The sequence below is a fragment of the Danio aesculapii genome, chromosome 9 (genome assembly GCF_903798145.1).
Source record: "Danio aesculapii chromosome 9, fDanAes4.1, whole genome shotgun sequence".
NCBI lineage: Eukaryota > Metazoa > Chordata > Actinopteri > Cypriniformes > Danionidae > Danio > Danio aesculapii.
This window is the reverse complement of record NC_079443.1, coordinates 22,378,510-22,389,006: the sequence shown is the minus strand read 5'-3', so window position 1 is coordinate 22,389,006 and position 10,497 is coordinate 22,378,510. Positions and strand designations below refer to the sequence as shown.

Sequence of the window (10,497 nt, the reverse complement as noted above, 5' to 3'; positions counted from 1 at the left end):
AGAGCATTTTTTGCAAAAGAATTGACACACACCCAAAATGAGATGAGATGTCACAGCTACTGACAAGAAACTTCAAAAAAATAATAAAAAATTGGCAACTAATATAGGGCCAATTTAAAGGCCAAAGGCTTACGTTTTTCATTTACAAATGGCGTACTCATGTTTTGATTTTAGATTTTACATTAGGCTATTATTTGTGCATAAACATATCTAGATATAGTAATAAACATACAGTTTGTTTGAAAACAACATTTTTTGTCATCCTTACTGCAAACTTTTATGAGCCATAATATCATTAAATGTTACTTTACAAGGGCCTTACAATATTTTCTGGGGTAAAAGGGGGTCTCAGGCAAAAAAAAGGTTAGGAACCATTGGTCTATAGAATGTTGCAGAAAGCAACCAATAACTACTTCACCATCCGTTATTTCCATTAGGCCAAAATGAGCATAAAAACAGATGCATTTTAAAAATGCGCACAAATGAGTAGGATAAACTTTTAGCCAATAAGAAAAAATTGTATAAACTACAATAAAAACACATTTACTTAATAAATTTCAGCATTCGCATCGCATCGGCCCACAGCTACTTCTCCTGCTGCAATAAATTCCATTTTTCTTTTTAATATTCAGTGTCAGGTTATCAGGAAGTGGCGATATTGTTCTCTTTGACTTGTTGAATGGAAATGGGAATGTTTTATGTGATATTCCAGTTTTGCGCATAAGTCTAAATAGCATCTTTGGATGGAAATGTAGCTGCTGACTTGCATAGTTAATTCCAACATTCTTCAGTAACTTCATTTGGGTTTACCAGAAGAAAGACAATCAAACGAGTTTGGAAAAATTAAAGGGTGATGGCAGAATTTTCTTTTTTTTTAATGAACTATACCTGGGGGTCTCAAACTCAGTCCTGGAGGTCCAGTATCCTGTAGATTTTAGCTCCAAGTTACCTCAACACACCTGCAAGGATGTTTCTAGAAAGCAAGAGCTTTCAAGTTAGCGTGATTAGCTAGCACAGGTGTGTCCGATTGGGGTTGAAACTAAAATCTGCAGGACACCGGGCCTCTAGGACCGAGATTGAGAACCCCTGAACTAAGCCTTTTTAAGATAGTTTTGTATGTAAAACAGATTAAAATTGTTTCACTGGAAATCTTAAATGTCAAAGTTTTGACTTCCTGTATTGACATGCACGTTAAGTGATCCCATCATAAGTGCTCAACCATTGAATGAATGAACCCACGTCAGTCTGACCAAGCTGAAAAGAAAACAACTGAAAAGGATGTGGATGGCAACTAATACGATTTTGATCGTGATCTGTGTTTTGATACAAGCCAGCTCAGTATTGTTTTGGTGCACTTTCTCACAATATGTCCTATAACCATCGCATTTTAGATCAGTAGACCGAGATTAGCTGATCTTTTGTGGCTGCTTGAATTACACTATGGAAGCAACCCAATATAGCACATATTCAACTACCTTTGGCATAGTTGAAAGTGTTTTAGGTCTCGCTTTTAACACCTGTATTCGGCTGGTTTCTTTCCTTGAACAGAATTATTTTCCATATCCGTTGTCAGAAATTGTGAATGGTACCAATATAGTCAAACGTTTTATTGGTTCTCTTCCATTGGAATACCTATCACATGTCTGGGGCCTAAAGTGTGCTTTGATTGGCTGACAGAGAATCGTCAATTGTGCATGCTACAGGAGCCACCACTTTTACAATAGACAGTAAGGTTGGTAGGCAAAAATGAACCATAGTTCTTTGTATGGTTCATGGTTCATTCTACCATGGATTAGTAGAATATAGTAGCGAAATATTCCAATTCAATAACCACTGAATGTAGTAGAAGAATAACAAAGTGCATAATAAATAGTAAAAATATTGCACTGCAAGCTAGTGTGTTTATGATGATTATATTGAATTCAAATGATATGATATTGAATGCCAGTTTTGCGTTATCAAGCAACATAATGGGCTATTTTCAGTCCAGCTAAGACAAGGGTGTCCAGTCTATTCCTGAAGGCCTGGTGTCCTGGAGTTTAGTTTAAACTTGCCTCAGTCTACCTCCCTGAAACTGGCCAAACCCTGAAGTTGCCTGAAGACATTGGTTAGCTGGTTCAGGTGTTTAATTGATGTTGGGGATAAACTGTGCTGGACATTCCGCCTCCAGGAGCAGGACTGGACACTTCTGAACTAAAATAACTGGATGCAGAGGACACAAATACTTAGTTTTAGCCATGCTTACACTGAGATTTTGGCCACATTTTGGATGTTTGGGAAAAATTTAGGGAATCCTAAATGATTCCTATAATGCAAGGCTAAAGCCTGTGGTCTTTGATTGCAAGTTTGGCATGTTCACTCAGAGCAAAGCAATAGCATAAAAAAAAATCTGACATTTCTGACATAATTAATTTCTGCCATTTTCAGAATATTTGAGAAACATTCCTGCAGTGTAACTAAAATTTGGTTACATTCTGTATGACTTTTATTGATTTCATTTTGATTGATGACCCAAACCCCAGATGAGTTTTTTTGCCTGTATCCATTTTTCCATACAGGCTAGATTAATAAAGTATGGCCATTTTAAGCCTCACCTTACTGAGGTGGTCTATGAGGCATTGGGTCGGGTGCAGAGAAGCCCAGAACTCAGCGGTTTGCACCCAGGGCAGGCCGTTCAGCAGCACGACGTTGACGTGTTTGAGAGATCCCATCAGTCTCTTGCTGAGCGCCCCGCTGTAGCTCTGCTCCACAAACAGCAGCACTCGACTGGCCCTGCACCCAGCCAGATCCGCCAGCAGTTCACCCACAGAGTAACGCTCCTTCAGATCTGCCTGGGGGGTTAAAAAAAAAAAAAAACAAGACATCTTAATATAAGCTATCCATGAGAGTCCATACATTACAGTGGATTTACTGTGATTTAAGAAATTGTTTCTTGGCACAGTTTAATGTAAAATATGTGTAATGTAAGGACCCTTGTGGATGTTGCATTTTTAAACTGTGCTCACAGCAATACGATGAGAACATTAAAATACATTGCTGTTCAGAAGATTTTTTAAGTTCAACATTCAGTTTTTTTATCAAAATACAGTGCATCCAGAAAGTATTCATAGCGCTTCTTTTTCCACATTTTTTATGTTACTGCCTTATTCCAAAATGGATTAAATTTATTTATTTTCTCAAGATTCTACATACAATACCCCATAATGATATCACATATACATTAGTATTCACAGCCTTTGCTCAATACTTTGTTGATGCTCCTTTGGCAGCAATTACAAGTCTTTTTGAATATGATGCCCCAAGCTTAGAACACCTCTCTTTGGGAATCTTTGCCAATTCCTCTTTGCAGTACATCTTAAGCTCTATCAGGTTGGATGGCAAGTGACAGTGTACAGCCATTTTCAGATCTCTCTATAGATGTTTAATAGGATTTAGGTCTGGGCCCTGACTGGGCCGCTCAAGGCCACTCCTGATTGGTGTATTGCTGCACAGATGGTTGTCCTTCTGTAAGGTTCTCCTCTCTCCACAGAAGAACGCTGGAGCTCAGACAGAGTGACCATTAGGTTATTTATCACCTCCCTGACCTCCTCTGATCACTCAGCTTAGATGGCTGGTCAGCTCTAGGAAGAGTCCTGGTGGTTCCAAACATCTTCCAATTACGGATGATGGACGCCACTGTGCTCATTGGAACTTTCAGAGCAGCAGAATTTGCCTTGCCTTGTGCCTCGAGACAATCCTGTCTCGGAGGTCTACAGGCAATTCCTTTGTCTTCATGCTTGGTTTGTGCTTTGACATGCACTATCAACCCTGGGATCTTATATAGACAGGTGTATACCTTTTCAAATCATGTCCAATCAACTGAATTTACCACAGGTGAACTCCAATGAAGCTGCTGGAACAACTTAAGATCGATCAGTGGAAACAGAATGTACCTGAGTTCAATTTAGAGCTTTACAGCAAATGCTGTGAATACTGATGTACATGTGATTTTTCAGTTTTTTTATTTTTAATAAATTTGCAACAATTTCAAAAAATCTTTTTTCACATCGTCATCATGGTGTATTGTGTGTAGAATTTTGATTAAATAAATTAATTTAATCCATTTTGGAATAAGGCTGTAACATTAAAAAATGTGGAAAAATTGAAGCGCTGTGAATACATTCCGGATACACTGTACCTTAAAAACAGCAGTTTTGTTAAATTACGTTTTCTGAAATTGAAAATGTAAATAGAAAACAATATAATAATAGTTAATCATATTTCTTTTTCTTATTTAGGAAAGCTGAATTTTCTACATCAATACTTTTTAGTATCATATGATCCTGTAGAACTCATTCTAGTAATTTGATAATTTTGTACATGATAATTTGATTGTATGCAGATTTTTGACACCATGATCCATTTTTAGCACTTTTCAATAAATTTCAAAAGTATTAATTTATTTTAGAGTCATATATCATTGTAATATAACATTATAAATGCATTTAGTTAGTCTGCGCCAGTGGTGTAGTGGTTAGTGCGTCAACATAATAAAGAAATGCATTTAGTTTTACTTTTTCAATTAGAATGAATCCTTGCTAAATTAAAGTATGAAAATAGTATGTATTAATCATTTTTTTAAAAAGTATATTACAAATGCCGAGTTCACACTGCACAGTTTTAACCCTGGTTTTTGCTTGATCTCCAGGTTTTGTGAAATCGCCGACAAAATCCCAAAATCTAAATACCTGAACCTGTCTGCAATTCAAAATCATGCTGTGTGAAAGTGTTCTGACTGAAAAACAGCCAATGAGAGAGATGGATACAGGTCAGTGGAGATTTCTGAGAGTTGCAGACCACAATATCAGAATGAATAAGCTTTACAGTAACATTAAACTGAAACAAAGAAACATTAGCTTGATCAGCAGCACATTGAAAATTATTTAATGACCTCCAACTATTTTTTTTTCTCTCTTTGCACAATGCGCAGTCCTCATTCCATGCATCTCCCCAAACATTTCCTCCTCCATAAGCTTCTTTTTGTTTTGGCCTTTCTCTGTAAATCATCATTCATCGCACAGACCATTTAAATGGCTAATTATTTAAAATGTTTATTGCAGGGTACCATTTCCAGTCTTGCATGTGATTTTGTCACTTCTAGTATGCCTTTTTTTGTGCCAGAGTCGTCAGACATTTGTTTTGTAGTCATGCAGTGTGTATCCTCCTTTCACAGATCCATCATGCAGTATGAACACAGCAGCATTGGAACGCCACTCTAGATAGTTATGCAGTGCGAAAACAGTCAACCTGACGATTATAGTATCAAACAGATTGTGATTGTTTTGTAGTCATGAAGTGTATCCTTCTGTCTTAGATCTATCATGCAATATGAACAAAGCAGCAATTGAATGCCACTGTAGATAGTCATGCAGTGTGTAAACAGTCGATCTGACGAATATAGTATCAAATAGCATCATTAATTGTGACTGTTTTGTAGTTATATAGTGTGTATCCTTCTGTCTCAGATCTATCATCTAACAGCAGCAACAGTACGCCACTCTAGATAGTCATTCAGTACGAAAACAGTCGATCCGACGATTATAGTATCAAACAGATTGTGATTGTGATCCTCCTGTATCATGCTGTATGAACACAGAAGCAACAGAACGCCACTCTAAATAGCCATACAGTGTATAAACAGTCCATCTGACGATTATAGTATCAAATAGCATCATTAATTGCGATTGCTTTGTAGTCATGAAGTGTGTATCCTCCTGTCTCAGATCTATCATGCAGTATGAACACAGCAGCAACGGAACGCCACTCTAGATAGTGATGCAGTGTGTAAACAATCGATCTGACGATTATAGTATTAGATAGCATCATTAATTGTGATTGTTTTGTAGTTGTATAGTGTGTATCCTCCTGTCACAGATTCATCATGCAAAATGAACACAGCGAAGAAACGCCGATCTAGACAGTCATTCGGTGCGAAAATAATCGATCCGATGATTATAGTATCAAATTAATTGTGAAATTTGTATTTTTTTAATCATTTAATTGTTATATAAATTTATTTTACTTGTTGTTTTTGTATTTTTATTTTCAATTGTATCACTTCAATGACTGTAGTTCGTTGCAAGGCACATCAAGAGAATAACATTGATTTGTTCTGGCATTTACGCTCACGGCAGTTGTTGAAATGAACAGTTATCCACACTTTCTACTTGAAAGAGAAATCAGCAGCTTTCCTGTGGGAAGCCGAGCGTCTGGTGGCCCTGATCCTGTGTGGTCCTTGTCTCTCAAGCCCCCTCCTTTTGTCACTACATCCCTGTCTGGGGATCAGGTTGTTGCCTTTGTCCCAAGAGAGTCTGTCACTATTGTCATGGAAGGGCGAGCTTTACTGCACAGTCTGCTCCCTTCTGTTTGCCCCACTCTAAACATATGGCCAGGATTACTGACCACCTTTTGCAAAGGATTGCAGGATTTTGCTGAAGCGACATGAGTGTACTTTATAAAAGCAATATAATTAAATGTGTGCACATCTTTTCTGGAACGATTGTATTAATGATAGATGAAAGAGACACAAGGTGGATGGCTGCTCTATTGTGGGACGATAAAAGAAGCAGTCTGTGTTTCCTAATAAGATCGAGGGCTTAAGACTGTGCTATATTTCTCTATGAAATTCAATCTAATCTCTTTTATCTTTCTTGTTAAGTAATGACCATGCTCTGGATTGTACATTTGCTGGTTAATCTCACATCACGTGTCTCAGTTTCTGGATCTAAATGCTCTCTCAGATGCCAAAAGCAAGCAACAAATGGTATTAATATACAGTGGGGAAAATAAGTATTGAACAGGTCACCATTTTTCTCAGAAAACATATTTCTAGAGGTGCTGTTGACTTGAAATTTTCCCTGGATGTTGGTAACAACCAAAGAAATGCAAAGAAAACAAATGTAATTAGTTTGCAAATTTAGTTATGCGTAATAAAATGAAATGACGCAGGGAAAAAAGTATTGAACACATAAAAAAAGGGAGGTGTAGAAAGGTAGTGAAAGCCCAGACAGCAGCTGAAATTTCATAGTGGTTCTTCAGCAACCCTCTACCCTTCGTCATTGTAAATTAATATTAGCTGCTTCAGTCCAACATCTACTTTAGGGTGGATATTTCAGCAAGACGGTGATCCAAAACACAGCCAAGGAAACTCTCAAATGCTTTCAGAGAAAAAAATCAAGCTGTAGAATAGCCCAGCCAATCACCTGACTTGAATCCAATAGAAAATACAAAATAAAGATCAGGTTTACTAGACGAGACCCACAGAACCATCAAGATTTTTACACTGTTGATGTCTGAAAATCGGGAATGCAGTGGCGCAGTAGGTAGTGCTGTTGCCTCACAGCAAGAAGGTTGCTGTCTCGAGCCTCAGCTGGGTCAGTTGGCGTTTCTGTGTGGAGTTTGCATGTTCTGCCAGCGTTAGTGTGGGTTTCCTCCGGGTGCTCCGATTTCCCCCACAGTCCAAAGACATGCGGTACAGGTGAATTGGGTAAGCTAAATTTTCCATAGTGTATGTGTGTGAATGAGTGTGTGTGGATGTTTCCCAGAGATGGGTTGCGGCTGGAAGGGCATCCGCTGCGTAAAACGTGCTGGATAGGTTGGCGGTTCATTCCGCTGTGGCAACCCCGGATTAATAAAAGGACTAAGCCAAAAAGAAAATGAATGATTGTCTGAAAATCTCACACCTGAGCGGTTCATGTGACTTCATTCTCCATATGAGAGGTGTCTTTAAGCTACCATCACCAAAAAAGCCTTTTATATAAAGCATTAAATATGTGTCAGTAGTTTCCTCTTGTGTTATTTCCTTGTTATTACACAGAACTAATTTTTCAGATTTTTTGGGGTTTAGTTTAATTTTTATGTTTGTATTATTTGAGTTTTTACCTAAATCTGATTCAATTCCATGTCAACAGCTCCTTTAGAAATATTATTCCCAGGAAAAACATGACGTGTTTAATACTTAATTTCCCCACTGTATGCTTACAGTGTGCTATAATACTCTTGTAAATCATAATGTTTATATCAATGCTTAATCTCAGATGGTCAGACGGCGATTCAGCTTTCATCAATAGTTAACATATTGGTTTCTAAGGTGCAGTCATTTCAGAGACTGTACTGAACACCTTGATTTGTAAATGATTTAATTTAACGTGTGTTATGGCTAAACAGTGTTCATAATTAGGTATTGAGGAAAATATTCTCAATGCAAATTGGAAGAGGCTTGGAACTGCAAACAGTTTTCCATACATTACATCTTAAATCCAAATATATATTGTTGCACTATGGAGAAAACCAAGTAGGGTGAACTTCCGTAGTGGATAGGTTGGGTTAAGACTAAAACTTTGGCTACTAAGCATGTGAAATTAAATTAGTGTAATTTTTGTGTCACTGTACAACAATAATTCTTGGGTTTTTTTCAATGTAAGGGGTGAGCGTAGTTCAGAAAACACATCAGGTTACTGAAAAGGTCATTGCTGTCACGATCACCAGCGATCCAGCCTCTGCAGATTGCTAACGGACCACAAATCTGCTGGTATATGGACTACAAGTTCCAGTCATGCCAAGTTCCACACACACACCTGTTCCAGATCATGATTGATTACACTCACTCAGCTGGGAGCTGCTCAAAGACTGATTAGATGGACTTTAAAAGCAGCACAGACACACACACTAGTTGCTGAGTCTTGTTATACAATATTGTGAACATTACGACGTGTTTTCCTTGCCTCGCCTTCCGTGTTTGAACCTTGCTTTTTTTTTATGTTGTCTGATACCTGCCTTTTTGACCATCCGCCTGTTTATGACTACGACTCTAGATTTCCCGTCTACATCTGTTTGCCCCTGTGTTGACCATTGCTTGCCTGACCATCTTTGTTTAATAAACCTGCATATGGATCCATGTTTCCTTTCTCAGCATCCACATTACAATTGCACGTTAAATCTGACATTATTGGCAGAAATATTCACGTTAAAATATAAATTTGACCTCACATTGAATCAATCCCATTTACACACTGCCTACAAACTTTTGTCCATCATAACATTTTTGAATTTGGTTTGGTTTCAGTTTTTTTGCATGTGTAAAAAGCGTTTTGAGAGCTGCTTTAACAGCTCAGAGCCATCATTTTTGAGAGAGCACTGGGCACCTGAAGACTTGTTTTATGTGTTTTGTTTTATGTCTTAAGTTTTTATGGTGTCGGCTGCTGTTGTTGTTGTTGATACAGTATATGTAGGTTATGTAGTGTATTGTGTCATAAATGAGGACTCTAGACTGCAAAACTTGCAGCACAGAGAGAGTACTTTATGATAACAAAGTGCATAATATATAGACAGAATGTGGTGGATGGTTTAGCACCGCTGCTGTAGCCTACTGCATGCAGGTTTCAGTGCCTGGCATGCCCCTTTCCCATGTCGGGCTGTGTGTACATACATTTGACATACAGCCAGTCTGTGTCCAGGATTCATTTTGGGAAAGTTGTGTTATGGGGCTGCAGTATCACAAGAAAAGTATTAAAATGCCACAGATTTCCTGAAATAAATGTTGAATTTCAGGATAATCCCGCACTGCGCTTTGATCCAATAAGGAGGTAATCTCTTCTTCCTATACATACAGTAAACCACCGCATGGAGAGGAAGAAGAGTTAACCTCCTTATTGGATGAACACAATATTTCCTCTTTCTTTTTTAAGAATTGAAGAAGAGAGGAGAACAAAGTATCACTGCTCGAATTGGCCAAATTCTAAATTGTTTGCAACAAATCCTATAAAATGCATTGGACTCAGTTTGCAAGATTTCTGTGTGACAAATTTTTCGGAGACCAATACGAAAAAAAAACAGATATGAAAATTTCTGACTTCAGTGTGGAAAGACTTTAAGGCAGGGCTATTCAATTGGCGGCCCACGGGCCGAAGTTGGCCCGCAAGGCAGTTTGTTCCAGCCCTCCAAATAGTCTGACAGACATCAAAAATAAGAATCAAAAATATAATCAAAATTAGATTATAAGTAGACTGTTAGGTTGGAGTTAGGGTTAGTGTAAGTTGACGTACTTGCAAAGTTTTATATAGTCAGCTAAATGTCTGTTGAATGTCAGTATCAACAGATATTAAGCAAACAGTATACTAACCCTCAAATGGACCATCAAAATAGTGTCACTTTAAGTGTGAGCACCGTGGCAAAAATAGACCCAGCACCGAAACTATCGTGGCACTGCTGCTTCAGCAACGCTCACGCCTTGCACTGACATGCTGCTTCTGCGTGCGGTATGAAAGCTCTAATCTGTTAACATGGATGCTGAAAAAAACATGCGCTGCTCACGTTCTGCTCACACTTGCGGTGTGAAACAGGCTTAAGAATATATACCAATATGCATGCGCAAGCAGAGCAATGTGCTCGTGCCTTCCAGACGCACCGAGTAGAAAACATCTTATGCTGTAACGATTAGAGTTGTGCGTGGCTTTCAGT

The 10,497-nt window shown here is 38.1% G+C and overlaps 1 protein-coding gene across 1 annotated transcript in view; it reads right to left on the bottom strand.

Moving 5' to 3' along the window:
* Window positions 1-10,497, bottom strand: part of si:ch211-67e16.11 (uncharacterized) — a 45,707-nt gene that overhangs the window by 3,145 nt on the left and 32,065 nt on the right. The window contains exon 6 of the mRNA XM_056465711.1: window positions 2,595-2,831. Within this exon, the coding sequence (XP_056321686.1) occupies window positions 2,595-2,831 (237 nt within the window). The remainder of the gene's footprint in view (window positions 1-2,594; window positions 2,832-10,497) is intronic.